A 21,980-nucleotide genomic window follows, 5' to 3' on the forward strand; every position below is an offset into this window, starting at 1 on the left:
CCACCCTGAATAAAGTATTAATATACTGAAATATTGGTACACAAGCTACAATTTCTGTATGTCTATATGAGTACTATCTGCATTAAGGAAATTGTAATAAGAGCTATTATAATTGCACAGATACTATGGAGCATTCTAAAACAATAAGCAAGATTTCAACTATAGCTGCCATTAGAAACATTTGGCCCCAGTACAATGAGGCAGTGTGCCAGCTGTCAGTGCCCCATCTAAAAAAGCTTTGCCCACGACGCAGCTAAAGGGGTGTGGTCACACCATGTCGAGGTGTGCCTTGTGTCAGGCCAGCCCAGGCCTGGTTACTTTGTACCTGCTCCTCCTGCACTATTAGCTCATTGATTTCTGTGTAGAAATGTTAAAGATGGAAGAGCCTGATTATTAAGTATGTGCAGAAAGACAGATGAATAAAGTCAGAGCTATAAGAATTACTACTCTTGCAAAACACAATAAGAAGAAAACTAAGTAGTAATATGTTCCTACTAATAATGGCCATAGAAAAAGAGAAAAATACTACATATTATTATTTGAATAAATTCTAGCAAACACGTGTTCTGCAGATGAGAAAGAAAACGACACTATGATGAAAGTAACAAGGCGGAGGGGCTGAAATTAGGAGAGGTGATGTGTAAATGGGATATTTCCTCAGGTTCCAATGTCAGTCTGATCCCACATGTATCCTAAATAGTTATTCTTATATTTTGAAACTACATAGAACAAATGCACACAAGAAAAACATCATAAGGGTTGAGATTAAACCACAAGTGGAACCGCAAGTGGAACAGAACTATAAATTTACTTGATTGTGGATTACTTGGTATTTTTAAAATCCAAGGTCTTGTATCGAAAGTCTCCTGTTTAGAAATAGGAATGGTATTATATGCCAGAGGAATTAGATCCCACTTACATCTCAGAATGTACAATAAACACGCACCCTTTAATTGCCAGTTATACAGCCCTCGTCTGTTTCAGAGCAGCTTACTTTGCCCGTCTGGTATATGTGGGGTTAAGACTACCCATAAAACAAAAATGTCAGTGGTTACGTTCTTACTATAGCAACACTGATTTCCATGTCTGACCAGGAGTTCTGACCAAAGCCAATTTGTACTCAGAATCCTGTGTCTTCAGCAGTTTTCAATGTTGGTTTAAGAACATGTAACAGAAGATGTGCAAAGTCGTCATTTGGGAGAAGGGTTTTGTTTTTGCTATGTTTTATGTTCACTAATGTACATAATGTTTTGTTTCTTAATCTACTGTTGGATAGTCACCACTTTCTTTAAATGTTGCCAAATCCTTGTCATGGAATGGAAAACTAGATTGTAAATGGAAACCAAGGTACTCAGCACTGTAAAAAATTATCCAATCTGGAGACACCTATGTAATGTATGTGAATGGTCTGCACATTAGATAGGACTGAGAGCCAAGGAGATATCACATGGACTTAAAGAGCAAGTAAAGGCTATATTGCTCAATTAATATAGATAAAAGTCTGTGTAATACGGAGCTGAGCTATATATATTAACTAAATGTGGTTTGTATAGCTAAGTACTGTATGTCCATCATGTTCTCTATTACTCCTCTATAGCCATGTAGGACAGAGGTGCCTTTTTAACCGATCAGATTTGCTCTGCAGAAATGCACTATTATTGGATCCCTACGTAGGGGCAGGACCAACGATGTCACTGCAGCTTAAATGACTGGAGTTTCAGCTGTCTAACCTGTTTTGGTTCTATATAGAGAGGACACTTCAGCTATCTAACGGGGAATGTTAGCTTGACATTAAACAATGATAACTATACATAGTCTACAACTATATAATGTAATAAATAGGTATGACCTTAGATAGTGATACGGGCCCTCCGAGGAGGCTTAGAGGTTGACCCCACACTCACAATTTAGCAGCATATTTGTGGGCTGAACTTATTTTCATCAGAATACAATGTATTCATTTACTAAGAACTAGTGAAATTACTATGACATGAAGCACAAATAGTTCCTGGCTTTGTAGTTGGGCCCAGAGAATGTCACCATAAATAATAAATAACTAATAGACTATCACAATAAAAATGTTTTGGAAAAAAATATCTAAGTTACACAAACAGTAACACATCTCATTGACACTTACTTTATATTGTTATCACACCTTTAGCAACTAATGGTTCGTACACACGTAGCAATATAAATGAGTGATTTGAACGATAACGATATCGTTATCGTTTAAATCGTACATTTTTAGTTCCCTACCAACTCACCGACGATCAGCGATGCGCGGCCACGTATGGACGATAGCGATATCGTCCATCGGCCATGCATGCAGGTCAACTTGCTCGAAATCGAGCAAGTTACTATAGGGACCAGTGATCGTTGACTGCGGGTCGCTATAGTCGTCGGTGAGTAGGTAGTGTGTTGGATGATCGATATCGATCATCCAATACACCAGGGAGGGCGCAGGACAATCAGCCAGCGATATCATATCGCTGGCTGATCGCTACATGTGTATGCACCATAATACCTGAAAATGTTTAAAATGTGGCATGGCCAATTTCTCATGCGTTAATATATATGCCACCAGTACAATAGATTGTATTGTTAAAAGTGCACTGTGTGTAAAATAAATTGAAAATGAATTGCTAAAAGTGACTAACGCACACATTAGTTTTAATTAATTTCACTTAATTCTCTATGACCGAGCTCTAAAAGGGTTTTACACCATGAGGTAGGGAAGGCGGATTAGAGATGGCCATGCACTGGCGGATCCGGGGAGGGGGGGGCGGGTGGGGGGGAGATTGTGGTGATCGCCCCTCCTAGAAGTCAGAACAGCACAGACTCTGCTGCCGCAGGACAGCGCTCCGCATCCCCATAGAATCCAGCAGCTGGACATGTCACGCTGCTGCAGGCATTAGGGGGAGATCCGGGCACTAGAGTGTGACTTACTATATTAGCAGGTGTCCCCTGTCTGTGTGCAAGAGTTAAGGAGCGGTGGCCATTTTCCCGAGGACCAGCTCCCAACATGGTAGCATGCCCGGCTCCCAAGTCCCGCATGCCGAATACACCAACACCCCCTTCCATCCTCTCTGTTATTGGGGAGATCCAGGAGCTGTGGGGATCGAGCTACTAATGAGACTAAAAGAGGGGACTGATTGGGGAGAATGCTGGGGTGGAGACAGGCAGAGTGCAGGTTGTGGAAGTAGTAAACTACATCACAGGAGAGAACCCGGCTCAGTAACGTGGTACCATAAGAAGGTAATAACAGCACATATATTCCTTATATTTCAGGGTTTGTATATATGTGGCTGTGTGTGCATATGAGGTTATCTGTGTGTACATATGTGGTTATCTGTGTGTATATGTGTGGCTATCTGTGTGTGTATGCTTTGACAGTGTCTTATCCTATGTCCTGTTTGTAATATATAAAGGTTTATTGGAAATGGTGAAGGCTGTGATTCTGCCTCATTATAGCTTTCTCATGGTTTCAAACTAGGGCCCAGATATATTGTGTACTGTACCACTATCACACCCACCTCATTGGCTGGCAAGGTGAGGGGGACGAGTCAGGACTGGAAAGGGGAGGAGTCTGTGCTAAACAGTAAACCATCCCCCCTAAAAGAAAAGTCTAGATCCGCCACTGTGGCCATGTGCGAGTGCAGTACAGTAAGGGTGTGCAGATGCAGGGTTAAGCACACTAGCTGATATTTTGAATGATTTGGCCAATTCAGACGCATCAGAACGACAAATCGTTCAAATCGTCAAGTCGCATTATGCACGCTCCCGCAGCGTCGTTCGTAGTATCTTCAGGTCTTCCCTACATGGAGCTCAATCTGACAATCTCGTTAACGATTCCTCTGCAAATCATGCAGTGTATATACGCACTACCGGATGACCAGGCGATGTGTTAACATTATGTAGTTAACAATCTAACCAACAAACACCACAATATATCATTTTGTTGGTTGGTAGATTGCACAGTGTGTATGAACTAGATCACAGGTTCTCAAACATCGGCCCTCAGGACCCCCAAACAGTGCATTGTTTTCCAGGTCTCCTCACAGAATCACAAGTGAAATAATAAGCTCCACCTGTGGATCTTTTAAAATGTGTCAGTGAGTAACGAATTCACCTGTGCACCTGCTGGGTGACCTGGAAAATGGGAATGGTTTGGGGTCCTTTGGACAGAGTTTGAGAACCACTGCACTAGATTGTTTGTCCGGGAGTTCAAGATAAATCTAGATGACCATCGCATTGTTTGCAAGTCGTCTAGGGTGTACCCAGCATAAGCATTGACACTGTGCTTATTTTAGGCTGCACGTATTCTTTAAATATGTTCCTTACCAAATGTAAACTCTGCACAATTTTCGAGTTTAGGATTCATTTGAGTAGTTGGCCTACCACAGCTGGGCCGAGTCTGTATAAGCTGTACTCTGGGTCATGCAGCACTAGATGGGCTTTGAGAATGATGTGAGTGTGTGTGCACACAAATTTAATTAAAGACAGAGTGATTAGAGACCAGTAAGGGTCAGTATCAGGCATTATTTAGAACAAATAAACATTTATTTTTGGAAAGCAGGTTTTAGTTTTGTCTTTTCTTTTTTTTAGGAATTATACATGAGTATTGAGCAATTGACAGAGTTACGTATTTATTTATTTTAAATATAGCATTTTATTTTTTAGGTAGAAAAGATTTTGGTCAAGGCTCTCCGCATGTTATACACTGTACACTGTATGTAGGGCCAAGTGGCAGCATTATAATCTCCAGAATTATTACTGAAAAACTGCTCTAGCTGTTATCTTACTAAATCTATCGTATTGCAGATATATCATGAACTCTGACACGCCATTCTACTGAGGACTGATTCCGCTCACCAAGTACTCACGTCATTTTATGCATCGATGTCAAGTGTTTACACAGACGTTACAGCCCCAAAACATAAATTTAATAGTCACTGGCACCCTACTAAAGAAAGTTTTCCCACTACCAAGTGTGCGATCCTCAGCTACTGTATACAATTGCTCACAGACGCTTAATAAAATCTAATAACAGGTGTAATTTTTATATTTTTGCTTTCTAATAGAATTATAGGCACAGGAAATTAACTACTCAATCAACCAGATTGTTGAACAGTGTTTTTGGATTATGACAGTTACTTGGAACGCTGGAGAACATGAATCAGAGCTCCCATGGTCTACAGTGCGCTATGACAACCCCCTCCCTGTGTTTTATATACCTCATTTCTGTAGCATTAACTGTCATTTTTCTTCTCCTGTCAGCAGAACAGACGTCTCATTTGGCTATTATTCTAGGGAACTCCACTTGTCTGTCACTTTCTCTAAACATTGGCAAATGGCTAGTCTGAGCCTCTCTCTGTGGGATTGCAACCCATAATTTTAATAATGTAACTGCCGCGTCCAAGAATACCAAGGTGCTGTGTTTTTATTGCACACGAGTGAACACAAATTAGGGTAAAGTCAGCAGCAGACTTGTGTTGACAGCACAATTGGATGCATTCTCAGCAGCATATGGTTCCTGTCCTGGGAACACGTTTGTGTTGCAATGGGTGTAAAATATAGACGTACATGGGACAGACATGTAGCTGTACTTACATCATCCGCCAGGGCTGTAGCTGTGTGTATGATCGGCTGTGGGTTCTCTTTTTCATAGTAATGCAACTTTTCATGTATCTGGGGGAGAAACAAAATAAAATGAGGACTGAAAATAGATATACATTGACTTTGCACAGACATGGTTGGTTATTTACTAAGATCATGCAAATAAAACCACAGCTAACTGCTGATCAGCTGGCATATTTTAGTGCAGTAACCAAAATCTGCAAATAACCCTTGTTACGCTGAATGGCTAATTAAATTATTCTGAATCTAGTGCATTGTTATATTTTTCAAGTAAAAAATGTTCTACCTTTGTTTAAAAGCATCCTGCATTGTGTGATATATCTTAATCTACATATGGCAAATGCATACTTGCCAACTCTCACTGATTGTCAGGCAGACTCCCTAAAATAGTAGCAATCTCCCTGAATCCCTGAAGAGTCTACCAATCTCCCTGATTGCACCTTACTCCCATTATGCAGCTGTTCTATACTTGGGAAAAAAATAAATCATAGATACTGTACATTCAAATGGTATAATCAGTGCAATTTCCCTGTATTGGTTATTATAAGGCACAATGGGCCTGATTCAGAGCCGCTCGCAAAAAGCGAGCGCTCGCTCTGAATCAGGACGGCCGCTTTGTTTTTTAAAACCCGGCCTCCTGGCCGCTTGCTAAGCTGTGGGTGACCACCCACAGCTTTTGCGAGCGGCTAGCTGATGGTCGTGACCATCGGGCTTGCGATGAGACCCTTGTGGTAGGGTCTCGTCTGCTGCAAGCCCCAGTGAGCTTCCGGCTCTTATAGAGCGGGAAGCTCACAACTGTGATGTCAGTAGGGCCGCACCCAAATGGCAGGCGTTCCTTCTGGAACGCCTCCGTTTGGCCAGCCAACCCCCCCCCCGCCTACAAAATGGGGCGAGTTGTCAATCAACATCGGCAGCCGCCCCCTTTGTAGCGAGCCCCGGAATTTCTCTCTCGCTCCGGGGCGTGCACACTGCCCGGCCATCGACCCGCTTGCGAGCGGGTCTGAATCAGGCCCAATGTTCCATATGGCTAGACGCACTTCATATAAAGTTTCTCTTGGATACATATGGAAACCTTTGTAAAACACAATACAAGAGCAAGCCCTGAAAAGTATCAGTGTGTTTTCATCAACAAGTAGATCTTATTAACTGCTTTCGGGCTTGTTTACATTTGGATGGAAGTCAATTTACTGTAGTAACACATCTCTCATATGTCCCACTTTACTGATGCCCACTTTACTGATGTGCTCATAGATGTTGCTTTCACAATCTCCCTGAAATGCTTTTTGAAAAGTACGCAAGTATGGTCAACGGTTATAATACTTACAGATATCTGTCGGGATGCTGCAGTCAGTATTCTAGCTGTCAGCATCCAGACTGTCGGGATCCTGTACCCAACCCCATTGCAATATATGAACATTTTTAAAACCAATAGGATCATTATTGGGCAAATATGGGTGATTCCATGCCAAACTGTATAACATACTTTATGCACAAAAAAATTAAATATACACATTTTAGATATTCAAATCAAAGGTCACATCATGTGACCTTGAAATGTAGCAGTCAATATTTAAATATAAAACTATTTTTATGGAAAACTATGGTCCCTTAGCTTCAAAACAAGTCCAACATGAAACAAGGGCCCGCATTCAATTAGAGGCGAAAAGTCGGAAAGGTTTCGCCTGTCCGACTTTCCGCCTCAGTTGCCTGTTTCAGAGGCGAAAACTTTTTGCTCGCGTCCCCGCTTTTCGCCCTATTCAATTCCAGTCGGCGATTGCGGAACAGGCGGAAAGTACTGTCAGATGTGGGAAAGGGAGTCTGTACCCCCAAAAAAGATGCACTAACAAAGGGAATCAATGTAGATGTGTACTAATACCCTTAATAAAAGTGTTTGGGGTACTTAAGTAGTTTAAATAGCTTCTCATTAGCGTCTATGCAAAAGTGGTGAAGAATGGCATAAAGCCGATTTTTTTTTTTTTTTTAAATAAGTAATCCTGTCACATTTGGGGTACTTGAAAATGGGTGCAAGCATAAATAAATGTCTCTAAAGTTAACTTTTAAAAAATTTCAAAAACGCACCTGCAATCCCAAAAACACCTGACCCATCCTGGCAGCCCCCCAGAAGTCTATTTCGCTAGTTTTTATGCTTGTCCCCCCACTTTTTTTTTTTTTTTTAATTTTTCACCCCAAAAATGAAAGTCCTTTTTTGGGGTGCTCTTATGTTTTTTTTTTTTTCCATGATTTGGCCTTTGGGGGACTGTGCCAAGGGTTCTGGGTCGTTTCACCACATTTGTACCCCAAAATAAAGATTTTGCACTTTTTTTTTTCTCCTGCTATTGTTAGGCAAATCTTTTTCGCCTATTACATTGCACTGAGTTTCCGCGTAGGCGAAATCTGTCTGGAATTAAATTTGGAGATAAGTTTTGACCAGGCGAAAAGCGGCGAAAGGCAAAACTGTTTCGCCGATTACGGCTTTTTTGCCTCTATTTGAATACGGCCCAAAGTTGTGATTCATTTTAGTTGACCTTCCAGCACAAATTTTACACTATTTGTCATGTTTGCAACCCTGTAGCATTAACACTGTGTAACATAAAGGGCTAAAATTTGACATATGAAAGTTACTTTATGCCGTCTATCATCCTACCACATGTCAAGAAAATCTGAAACAGTCGGGTTGGAAGCTGTGATGAGTGGCATGGAATGACGCGCATGTAAATGCAGTCTGCAGAGGACAACTATCTGTTTATATGTGTGCCCATCTGTACACCACAATAACAGGCTCTCATTGTGACCATGCTGCCTGGCATCTCTATATCCCCTAGATGTGAGAGCTCTGCTGTGCTCGGTGTATGAAAATGTATTACAGAGCTATTTTTGTGCTGGAACTCAAAGCAACAAAGGATAAAAAAGGGCCTGATAATATATGGATGTGGTTGAAAAGAAAAATGCAGAAATAGAAAAAGCAATGTATTCAGTACATGTTGCAGATGGGCATATATAAATCAGTACATCAAAGTCACATGAAGATAGAAAACTGCTGCCAGTATATGGAAACTGTTACATATAATATTATCACATTAGAGTCTAGTGAAGCAGTTCGCAGAAAGACACAATCACATTCTAACATTTTTCTAGTACAGTATAGAAAATTAAAGCAAACATGATTGGCTGAGTGACAGCAGGGGCGTAGCTATAGTGGGTACAGGTGGTGCCATTGGGGCTCAGAGACGTAGAAGGTCCTGGACCCATCGCATATAGTTGTCTACCAAGTTACTGAAATTGACTAATAACAGAACCTGTACCTGAAAAAGGGGACTTGTCAGTGCCGATCTCTGTCTCTCCCGCTCAGTAATGGTCCACACTTATATGATCCATCTCCCACAAATCATGTTTCACCCTCACAGACACAGCTGAGCTAATCAGTAAGTCCAGCACTGTTGGAGAGTAAGCTTCTCCTTGTTAAAAGCATTTGTGAAGCTACGGGGCAGGAATTGAGCTCAGATATTAGGACTGTCCCACAAAGGGACATGGTTCCGAAATTAATAAGATCTCCATTTAAAATAGAATGTATTGCATTAGTAAGTATCCCCTCAGATAGAAGCTGGTTGGTCCTTGCCGCCTGTGTGGCATTATGTGGACTGGAGGCACCGTGTGGCATAATGTGTATTGGCAGCACTGCAATATGGCATATTGTGAACTGGGGTGAAACAAGGTGGAATAATATGAACTGGTGGCACCATGTAGTATAATGTGAACTAGGGCTCTTCTATGGGACATAAAATTAACTATGGCACTACTATGAGGCATAAAATGAACCAGGGCACTATTACTGTGTGCTGCATAAAATGAACTAGGGAAATATTCTGGGGCATAAAATGAACAAACACTGTGACGAGTGATGTCTCTATGCTATGGGGCCTTCAAAGTTCTGGCCATGTCCTTGAGTGACAGCATATTTGGGGACTTCGCTGTGCATCATTTCTACAATAATTGTCTTCCATTGAATTGAATCATTTTCTCCTTCTGGAAAAACTACTCTAAAGTAAACCTGCCCTTTCTATAAGGAGCATGTATCACACTGAGATGTTCTCATTTTCATTCATCCAGTGTAGAATACGTTACATTAAGTTAGCCATGCACATGAAGGAAATCCGCTTTAAGCCAAAAAATGTCCAGGACTCCTAGATAGGCTCCTGCACATTCTGCCTTATTAAGCTATATGAATAAGGATGGGAATATTAGTTAGACGTTAGGGTAACTAAAAATGTTTAGAAGCATTTAAAAAACAGTAGGATTCCGGGCATCCCAACTACATTATGGACTGTCAATGGAGCATACGATATTCAAAATACAAGATGAATACTTTCCAATCCTAGTCATTAGCTCTGCGAATGCATGATTCCTCAGTCACAATACTCTAGATCTAAACATTACATGAATGCAAATAAAATGGCACATATGAATTTATATATATATTTAGATTCAACCTTAATATAAAGGCACGACTGTACCCTTATAATATATTTTTTTTAGTATTTCCATACAGTGAAAACTATCCTGGCCTATAAAGGAGTTTAAAATGTGATGTGGGATATCGCAGCCCTAGCTTCCTCACTCAGTCACCTGGTAGAACCCTACCATGGGAAGCGCACCAAGTCCCATTTATCATTAGCGTCTGCTGAAGTGTTATATATGAGGTCAGGCGGAAAATATGTGTGCTATGCAGATGAAGCCATAGAATAACAGGGAATACGAGTGCATTCTGTGCCGTGCCACCATATTGCAAAAGTAATCATTTCCAACAGTTTGTCTGAAGCTACAACACTTTATGGTTCTACCTTTGCAAAGAGATTACCACCTTACCTAGTAAATGTGCCATTATTTCATTCCATTTCTTTTTTTTTTTTTTTTAACTTGGCTACTTATATTATTTCATCGTTTAAATTTGACTTCTTTTGAAGCTGGGAGGTACTTGTTCATATTTTAAAGTGTGACTTGACATGCAAGCAGACAATGATGTAACTGTGAACAACGACTGTAAACCACCAAATGTTAAGGGGAAAATCCTATCATAATATGAAATTAGCATATTCAGTGTTGTTCCATTAAAGATACAAAAAACCCCAAAAAACTTCTGTACACGACAAGCAACGTAAATGTCCTTTCAAGAAGTAGGGACATGAGTGCAAGCTTGTGGTGGCCTATGCACCAGGCTAGGATGTCAGGTAATAACGGACATGACTAAACTGCAAATGGTGTAAAGCTAGGCATGATGAAAGGACAAAGGATCAGAGATGAGAAGAAAATTATTAATAATGATGGAAAACCAGACCATAAACTAATAAACCTATGTAATCGGGTAACTATTACAGCTCTGATTTTTTTTACTATTTTACATCAGCTTTAACAGCATTGACCACATAATGAAAGCAGTAGATGGCATCATACCATGGCCACCTGTGTAGATGGTTAGACAGGAGCCAGGCAGGCACAGGGATATACAGCCAGGCTGAACCTCATATAGTACAAAGGCTGATCATGGTGATTCAAGTTCACCTCATTATTTTCATACCTGCTATACTGCTAATTTAAAAGGATAATTATATACAATCAGGCCTGAGATTTATTTGACATAAAGTGCATCTCAATTTACAGAGAAACAAAAAGTTCAATAATTGTTATTTATTATTTAAAAAAATATGTCCCATTCCCGTGTAAGACATTATGTCACATATGTGACATGTAACCTTTGTACCCTGTTAATTTTACCCTGTAGTGTCATTGTATTGAATTATATATGTTATGTGCTATTAAGCAGTCTGACGCTCATATTTATTAAAGTACAGGCAGCAGCCAAAAAGCAGCGGATTTTTTTTTTGTTTCTGAGATATATATTAGTGGAAAATATCCCCTTCCCCCCGCCCCCCTCCCTTAATATAGATCTCTAAATGAACCCTTCAAAGGGGAAAACACACAGTATATAAAACCTGGGTTTCCATTCTATTTATTGCAAACCATAAGAATAACATTTCCAAACATAAAGGATAAAGCACTGCAATCACAATATGCCTGCTTTGTCAATCTGTACTGCAAATAAGTCAGGTTTAAGTGTTACCATGAATATCACAAACACTGGTTTCGGTTACTGGATTACATTGCGTAATTTACTTCAGGAAAGTGCAAACCGCAGGCCCGTAGGATTACAGTTAATGGAACATTTCCATACTACGCTTCCGTTCCCCCGGTCCCCATGAAGGTATTTAATGAATTTCCACAGATAATCACTGATGGGATAAAGCAGATGTACCGTACATCACGTAGCACAATATGCCAGCGCTATGTGTAATCACGCAGCACCTTGTCCATTGTACAATATGTGAGTAGGAAGAAACAGCTGCCATAGTTCTGTGGAAGTCATGTCACTAAGCTATACAAACTATTTGTCACTCACATGCTGGGACTGCTCTGCCAAAATGTTCTACAACACTCATTGCTTTAGATAAAAATATAAAAAGGTATATTTTGGTTCTTCTACAGATTGCATCAGAAAATATACGGTAGATGTGCTAGGCAGCTTTGCCGGACTCCTGAGTGGGGTGTGCAGACAGTCAGGTGAGGGGGAGGAAGTTGGGATATAGTAGATATCAATCTTCAAATAAAGCCATCACTCGTATAATAATTGGCTGATGCTGAAACCAGGGAGGCAAAAGCTCCTGGCGCCTTTACTGATTAGTTTATAAATGCATCAAATTAATAGATCCATATTCACTCCCATTGTGGTGGATTCCACAGCCGTACCTGACCATTCCCAAACCATGTGAGAGAAATGACACAGAGTAACTGCAGATGGTCTTGTGCCAGATAGTAGGCTAACCATTTTGCCAGTCTGCTACGGTGGTTACAATATTACCCCGTTAAACACTGAGCAGGAACTGATACTCTAGATAGGTGGGATAATAACGCAAAGAAAAAAATAAGCAAAAAAGATACTCGGAATAAAATATGACTGGCTCTTTGGTCTAGTCTGCTAACAAGAGAGCCAAATATGAAGCAACTGGCCATCTTATTATCGTACTACACACACTACTGGTAGAAGGTCACCCTGCATGTAATTATTCAGAGAAGTACAAGTCAGGCAGTATGCACCAGTATTCATACTGTATGTGTGTGCTGTGTCTAACTGAGCGATTACTGTAATGATTATTCATAATGGATTTGACACGTGTTTGATCTGGCCAACGTTAGGGTTCATGGACCTTAACAAAGAACTCCATTCATAGAGGAGTTCCCCCATTAGTAGTCCCTCCCCCTTGGATCCTTAACATTACCCCTTCCATTATGGTACAAGTGCAGCTCAGGTGACATCAGGAGCCACCAGGTTAAGATTCAATAGTTGCCATGCGGAAGTGGTTAACAAGTCATTACTCCTCTTCACCAACAACTGATAGCTTTCAATATGTCAACATGCTCTGGGAAGAAAAACAGTAGACTCTTGTTTTGGGGCACACTTATTGTGTATATTAAAATATAACTTTTATTTCTAATGTTAAAGAAGGTCATTCAACTTCCTAGCCAACAAAACAAATACAAAAATATTTGGTTAGAAAATATAAAGTATGTGTGACAGCCAATTTTTCAATGATAAAGGCAAATCAGGGATAGAGAACTATCCTGCAATTCACTGTTGGTTATGGCTGTGTGTATATAATCGATTATACATACGAGTCTTAGAAATATATAAGTTCGTGGTTTGGTGAAAATGTATAGGAACAGGAGAATAATAACAAAATAAAAAATTAGGATAATATCGCAAACCCCTGCTCAGCGCTATCAACCTGGTCGTGCATGTGTTCCCACAGTAGAATGTATGTGCATTTCTTGTATATCCTAAGAATAAGAAGGAATGGAACTTGATCATAAAAATAAAAAGATGTCAGTCAGCTTCCACTTTCCACCTGTGTGTTGCAGGGCAGTGAACAAGTGGGTGAGAGCACCCGGGTGTGGGTGGTTGACTGTCAGAAGAAAGCTGGATCTGCTGTTGAGCAGGAAGAATGCCCCGCCCCCTGTTGGTATAAAACCAGCGCTGGGGGAGCTGAGATCCCCCAACAATGAGAGTCCAACGAGAAAGAGGAGACAAGTGGTGAAGTATATTCGTGGAGAATCTGGATCACACAGATGTAGGTAATCAAATCTCCATAAGCCCCTGCGCAGTTACCAGCTCATTAATACAAAGAAATGTTATTATGGAATATCACAGGTCATAACGTGGGGTTTGTACAAAATATCACAGGTCAAATTTATAGGGAGCCAATGTACGGTATCACAGATCATATATACATTGCGTCACAGATAATATCGTTATAAATATATTTTCCCCATGTACATGACAGCATAGTATTACAAGGAAAATGCAGTTCACTCAATTGTATGTGTATTTGACACAAGGAATGTTTTTTTAGGTCTGTAGTGGGTTAATTCAGACAGTATAAAAGTGTAATGGTGCACACCTAATAGTTCCTCACATCTAACAAGAGGTGTGCAATATTGTCCAATGTACATAAATAATACCCATAACGCAATGACAATGTACACTCCTAATAAAGATATAATATATATGTAAATAAACAGTATTAGCACTCAGCCCTACAGATTTGAAAAAATACACCTGTTACTTTCAACATTACCTCAATAAATCTTTCTGTTATAATGACAATAGCGGTATATGATAATCTGTAGCAGTCCTGTTCAATATGTGACTAGTACAGCAGAACAAATATCAAGTGTGAAATGAATATACATTCGATAGTATAAGGATACAGCAGATTATCACATACCGCTACTGTCATTATAACAAAGATTTATAGGAATTCAGAAATGTAGAATTTTCTTTTATATTGTTCAACCTTTCAAGTTCATATGCAGAGAGTCCGGATTGTTCCTGAGTAGAGGGTTGATAATCGTCCGATACATCAGATTCATCTGTGGCATGCATCTCTTCTTGTTCAGGCTCTAAGTTCAAGCGTAATAACTTGAAAGTAACATGTGTATTTTATCAAATCTGAAAAATCATAGAAAAAACCTTTATCATTGAAAAATTGGCTGTCACACATGCTATATATTTTCTAACCAAATATTTTTTCAACCAAATTTTTTGAGTTTGTATTTGTCTTGATGGCTAGGCGGTTGAATGACCTATTTTAACATTAAAAAATAAAAGTTATATTTTAAATATATTCCTATATGGAATAAGAGTGTCCCAACCCAAGAGTCTTTTTCTTCCCAGAGCATGTTGTATACTGTTTTCTGACTCTCGGGAGAACCACCAACTAATGCTATTCATCCATTAATGGAACTTTATTGGATTTCATGATTCTAACAAATGACAATTTTTAGACTCAAATTACTGCGAGATACAGTGCGGATTCAATACCTTTCTTTAGCTTTCAAGATGTCTCCTGATCCTGCTCTGGGTGACTGTACTGAACAAGAGTGTGTTGGAAGGATCTCTGCTACAGTTTCTTTGAGTTGGCATCTGCATTAACCTGTACTATTGATTGTGTTAGGAGAGAAAATGCGTTTCTGCCTACAATGCCACACTGGGACACCATGTTGTATTCTTTTACACAAAGTCAGCTACAGAACATGGGCAATCTCAGTGTAGGCAAAGCAATGGGATTTATGGCCATAAATCAGGAGAATAGAAGAGGACATATCACACAATGAAAGTGGGTAAAGTTATGACATTTAACATCAATGTTTCAGGACATTACAGTACTCCTTTTCTAAGTGCATGAGTCTTGAGATTCTGCAGTACCCTGAAACATACACAATACATTGTACCACTTGCAGAGAATTATAAAATAATAAACATGAACATTTCCACTAAAAGCACCTGTCTCGAGGTTCAACTCGTACCAAATGTTAGAATAATTACTGCATGTTGTCACATCTACACCAGAGTCATCCGATAACCTTGCTGGAATCTTCACGCCTCATTGCAGCAGTACCTCCATTTATGCATAGTATTCGCTCCCGAAGATGAAATTACAATAGCCGTGTATACAGGTAGCAAAAAACATTAAGGGACTCAGGGTCTCATTCAGACCCAGTCGCAAGCGCCGATGCGCTCGCAACCGGGTCGATGGTTAGCCATGCGCACGCGCAGCGGCCACACTGCGCGTGCGCAAGCCAGGTAACGAGAGAGAAACTCTCTCGCTCCGGAGCTCTCTACAAAAGGGGCGGCTGTCGATGTTGATCGACAGCTCGCCCCGTTTTGTAGGCGGGCCGAGAGGGTTGTTTAAAAAACAGAGTCGTTGCTTAAGGAACGCCTACCGTTTTGTGGGTGGCCGCACTGACATCATCAGTGATGTCAATGGGGAGCTTCCTGCTTGATCAGAGCAGGAAGCTCCCTGGGGCTTGCGGTTGCCGAGACCCAACCTTAGGGTCTCATCGCAAGCCCCGATGGTCGCGATGGTGTTCACCATCGCGACCATCAACCTGGTCGGTCGCTAAGCTGTGGGTGGTAACCCACAGCTTAGCTAGCGACCAGGAGGCCGCACTAAAAAAAAAGGAAGCGGCCGCCCTCAGAGAGAGCGATCGCTTCTTGCGACCGCCTCTGAATGAGGGCCTCAATCCTAAAATTCAAGTCAAACACTACAAAGAAGGAATTTTTTATCGTGAAGAGACAGCTGCTACACAAAGGGAGCAATTCATCTTCTAACATGCCCTATGCAGGCTGCACGCAAAAGAAATTGAGCTTGAGAATCATGGAGCATATTAGAAACATTAGAAAAGGACTGACACCCCAGCGTTTCAGAACATTTCAGGACCATTTATAACCACAACCCAAGACTATTGTTATTCAAAGGCAACAAGTAAAAACTCCCATGGAGGGGAGGGAATTGCCTCGATATTATGTCCACAGAGAAAAGTCAATTAATTTACACAGTGAAGACATTGACACCCAAAGGTTTCAACAAAGACTTCAAGCTACAATTTTCCTCAAGAAGTAACTCCAGAAGACATACGGGAAATGTTATTGGCACAATGTGGAACAATAATTACAATCAGGTAATGGCATACTTGCCTACCCTCCCGATTTGGTCGGGAGCCTCCCGAAAATCGGGTGCCGCTCCCGACCACCCGGAAGGCAAGGCAAGTCTCCCGGAACCAGCCGCAGCCATCCCGCACCGCCCGCTGCCGGCCACTTAGTATGCAGCCCGGGGGATCAGATGACGCGATTCGCGTTAAATCGCGTCATCGAAGCCCCGCCCCCCGCAGTACAGTGCCTGTATTATGGGCTCTGCACAGCGGGGGGCGGGGCCACGATGAAGTGTTGAGCCGCCACCCCCCCCCGCTCCGCCCACCTGCTGTGCACAGAGCGTCTAGGCTGTCCCCTCCCGGAAGGGACAGCCTAAAAGGTAGGCAAGTCTGGGTAATGGCCAAACACAGCCAAACTTGGAAACTAAGCAGGAAGGGCCCCGACCAGTACTGGGGAGGGGGAACCCCAAGAACATCAGGTACTGTATAAGAACCATCTATAAGTCCACTGCCACTTCTAAGAGCAAATACCAACCAGACCCAGATCACAAGAATTTTGAAACAGAAAATGGCAAAAAGCTAAATGAAAGAACAAAATGGTTGATAAAATCCCCCTGTTTAAACGGGATTTGGTCAAAATATCAACAGTCAGGATGCCGGCATTTAAAATGCCGGCGCCGGAGTCCCGACACCTGTCAGAATCCAGGTGCCAGCACCCCGACGGTAAGTCCTGGGGTTAGGCACTAGGGAGGGGGGGGTTAGGTTTATGCACCGGGGAGGGAGGGTTAGGGAGAGGGGGAGGGTTAGGATACTGACCAACAAGTGTCTTAACCCTGTCGAGTGTCCTAACTCTGTCGGGATGCCGATGTCGTAATTCTGAGCGCTGGGATCCTGAGCGCCGGCATCCCATAACCAACTTATTTAAACCTAATAAAGATTTTAACAGGATTCTCTTAGAATTGAGTATAGCCATTAGTTGAAGAGGGAATGCTCTTATAAGAATATAATGTATCATATGTATATCCTTCCATTTTGTTACTGCACCAAACATTTATTTTGTAAAAAAAAAATAAAAAGAGACATACCCAGACTTATTATGGAATATAGGTGTATATTTACTAAAGTGCAAGTTTATAGAAGTGGCGGTGTTGCCCATAGCAACCAATCAGATTCTACTTATTTATCTATGACCATCTAGAAGATAATAGCTAGAATCTGATTGGTTGCTATGGGCAACATCTCCACTTCTATAAACCCGCACTTTAGCAAACATACCTCATAGTATTTTCATAACAACCTACATCTCTATGAATATAAAATATAATTGACAACACATATAAAGCACAGACAGACTATGTATCTGTTAGAATGCTGTTTACAGTACATCTAACTAACTGATGTGTGTATAAAAGTATCACTGTTTATATGGCTCAGACTACTGCATACATCAACTGAGACGGTGGAACACCTGATAAACAGCCAAGTAGCCCAATAAGAGTACAGAATTCCAGTCCAATCAGGAACAAAGAGAACATGTAAATAAACACACCCCCAGGAAGAAGCAACTTATCCCTGGCAAAGCATGGCACGGGACACACCCTTCATAGTAACCAGAAAGTGGCACAGGCATTGGAACACAGCACAGCCCGCACCGCCAGCAAGAGCTCTGCCAACGGTGAAGGAGACCTAGTGGGAGGCGCTGGAGGGAGAGAATAGATGGGAAAATAATCTTTGTTTAATGTTATATGCGATTTGGATATATAATAAGATTGAGATTTTGTATAATACTATTCAATATTATATGATAATAAATTAAAGTCGAGCTAAAATATAACAAGTCGCACTATGTTATTTCGTCTACATTCCATTTTTAAATGTTTATAAGATAATGTGAAGTGTAAAGAGGTCTTTATGTGAGAATATTGCCAAGTGGGATTTTCATCACCTGAGCTCAGTGGCGAAACTCCTGGAGGCAATGGAGCCATTGGCCTCCAGGCACAAGCTGTCAGGGCAGCACTATGGAGCAGGCCAAGCAATGGGAAGGTTGGAGGTGGGTGTATAGGGGGCACACAGATAAATCCATTTATAACCGCTGCCTGCATCCTGCTGATCACTGTAGCGGTGTAGGCAACTGTTATAGATTAATCTATCTGTGGGGTATGGGGAGCCCCTGTCTCTTGTCTTCTAGCACCGGTGGCTGCTGGTGCAGGTTTTTTTTACTATTATGAGCCCAATAAACAAAAACCTTTATTGCACCAACCACCAGCAGTACCTTGCAATGCGGCAAACGTGACATCATGCCGCTGAAAGGCAGAGGAGCAGCCAGAAGTGTCTGTGGTTTAGACCTGGAGGTATGCAGAGGCTGGAGAGATACTACGGGGTGAGCTGGAGAGACGCTGGGATGCTGGAGAGATACTGTGGGGTTGGCTGTATCCGGAGAGACACTGGGATGCTGGAGAGACAGAAGGAGAATTTTCTGAAGCTGGAGAGACAATGGGGTGGGGGCTGGAGTTGGAGAAACCCTGGGGGGTTGGAGAGACACTGCGGGACTGGAGCTGCAGAAACAAGGGGGAATAAAGCTGGAAAGAGACAATAGAAGATGAGGCTAAAGAGTGTTTAAAGATTATCCATAACTGGCAGGACTACTGGCACGCACAAGCCGTAGCCACGGCCGGGGGGGGGGGTGAAGACGTCATCAAAGCCAGCCCTCTGACGAAGTATATGACAAAACGCGTTAGGACATGGACTGGTGATGCTGTACACCTGGGGAATGCTGCTCCATAGCTTTGTCTCCTAACTGCCAACATTGCCACACTAACCCCAACAGCCTTGAGTCCCTGATTGGATTTTGCTTCTGGCATAAGCGGCCGTGGTAATTTTTGGGGGCAAATAATATACATAAATAGAGGTATTGTTGCTGTGAGGAGTGGAGATTCCAGCATGGGTTGTTTGGTGTTGACAGATTTACAACCTGTGGGATCTCAGGATTCTTATAATGAGGAGAGATGCAGACGTTATTATTCTATTGGATCCTGGTGCTACAATATCTATCTATCTATATATATATATATATATATATATATATATATATACACACACATACATAAGCCTGAATATTAACTATGTAACATACATGCTCCAAACACAACAGAGTTTTAAGGCTTTGGAAGGAAACAAGCAGAAACAATGAGTAAAAGTAGTTTTTGTGAAATCAATAATTTTTTCATCAAAGCAAAAAAGTTCAGGATGTGTGAAATACGTCACTTGGCCCATTGGTAGCACCGCTGATCCAACAATGATAACATTTGTTTTGCTTCCCAGCAGAATATACAATATTCTTGTGCCGGACACTGTTTAAAACTAACAGAAACCTTGAAACCAAACTACATGTTTTAATACATTTTAAGTTCTCATTCAAAAGACACAAATAAAGAGGAAATAAAAGTCACAAATCAACTTCTTCATGACAGCAGACTGTATTGTGTTCCATATAAATCACCCTCACAGTCCACACAAGTGTCAGACATTATTCAAGTTACTGTATGTGGGCATATCTGACATGTGGCAGTTGACAATCACTAACACTTGCATTTTGGGGAGGTCAATAGAGGAACTCCATTGCCTTGTGTTCAACAAAAATAACAGAGCAGGCAGCATTGGGAAAAAAGCACACCCACCGCATCATAATGCTTCCAAAAGCACCTGAGTGGGTATGATGACAACACAAAGAATGGGTTCCAATATCACATCTGGTTACGTAATGTAAAACACTATAGTAAATGCATGTATTTAGGTGCTAGAGGGTATGACGCTTAAATGTCATTTTATAGAGCGGAATTTGTTCTGTATTTCTAAGACGCCATTACTTGATTTGAAGAATCTAGCAACACTGACTCAGTAATTGCCTAGTGCATTGGTTCCTAAACTTGCAGTGGTGCCATGGGTTGATGGTCCAAGACCAAATCAAATTAGTTATGGTCAATGTCATGGGCAAAACCAGTGCTTTCGTCTGTCAATCATAAAATATGTAGACAAGCAGAAACACAACCCTGTCCACCACCACATAACTGAACCTAAGGATGACAGGTAAGCACAATTTACTTACATTTTTCTGAATTTCTCAATAAGAACCATTTGGCCTAGGGGTGCCATGAACAAAATGCTGATACTCTAGGGTGCCGTAATCCAAAAACGTTTGGGAACCACTGGCCTACTGCAATCCTTAGCAGACTAATAACTATAATGTGTTTAAAATTATTACTGTAATTACCATTTCTTTGACTGGTAAATAATTATTCCTTGTATGATTGCCTTGTGTAAGGGTATTTGTGCGATGGACATAAGGCAATCATATTGTCGGTCGCATAGTTGCCATTATGATCTTAAAGTAACCTACCAACCGTCCTAAAGATCTGACCATTGCGACATATGATGATTTGGAGGAGGTTAGGAGATATATACTGAACTGGAAGCAGTGGAGGTACCTCGCGTATAAAAAAAAATATATAGTTTTCAAGCTAAACACCATTGGGTGAGGAGGGAGTGCTTCAGGGGCATAGTCAAGCCCATTATTGAGTGTTCACGACCCCAGCATGCTGCAGTCCCACTCACCCGTCCCAATTTGCCACTTTTAAAAGTAGGGAGGTATGCCCTTGGTAGAATTGATCCTCTGGGGTTAATTCCAACCAGCAAACTATTTGTATGGTGTTGTATGTTCCCTACGGGTTCTCCAATTTGCATGGTAGGGAATTTATACGGATATGAATGATCCAACATTTATTTTTTAGGAAGCACTGCATAATATGGTGGCATTATATACATAAACTATAATGAATAAATAAATCAGGATCACATATTGCCATACACCTTGTGTGGCAAATTCTGAAAGATCGGGCCATTTGGAGCATGGTGAGATGTGGCCATTGCCTGATTAGATTACTAGCAAACCCTAATGTAATCTGATGGATACAAGTCAGAAGTGAATTGGCAACAGCTGAATGGTGTTACAAGTCGCGGTCACGACTTCTCTCCCTCTAGCAGTTTACCTCCTCAACATGACGCTGCTGTTCCGGTTCCTTCATTTGCTAGGCGATCTGCACGCCTCAGGAGGTCACGTGTTAACCACAGCACTTTGTGAATGGTTCCTCCTGCTATTTGTGCACGTTGGGCTTTTGCCGCCTCGCCGACTGTAGCGTTCCTGTAGGTTCTCTCTGAATTGCATTGCCACCAACTCCCTAGCCACACCAACAGCTTCCGTGCAGCCACTGGCTCCCAAGCCTCTCCATCGGCTCCATAGCCGCACC

General features: G+C 41.4%; 1 protein-coding gene across 2 annotated transcripts in view; it reads right to left on the reverse strand.

The window, feature by feature from the left end:
* The window catches only part of MPP7 (MAGUK p55 scaffold protein 7), a 432,558-nt gene that overhangs the window by 171,980 nt on the left and 238,598 nt on the right, over positions 1-21,980 (reverse strand). For both annotated transcript variants that reach the window (XM_088447791.1, XM_088447792.1), the window contains one exon: positions 5,611-5,688. In XM_088447791.1, coding sequence (XP_088303917.1) covers positions 5,611-5,688 — 78 coding nt within the window. The remainder of the gene's footprint in view (positions 1-5,610; positions 5,689-21,980) is intronic.

This window comes from Taudactylus pleione, unplaced genomic scaffold, assembly GCF_031769625.1.
Source record: "Taudactylus pleione unplaced genomic scaffold, aTauple2 ptg000439l, whole genome shotgun sequence".
Lineage (NCBI taxonomy): Eukaryota > Metazoa > Chordata > Amphibia > Anura > Myobatrachidae > Taudactylus > Taudactylus pleione.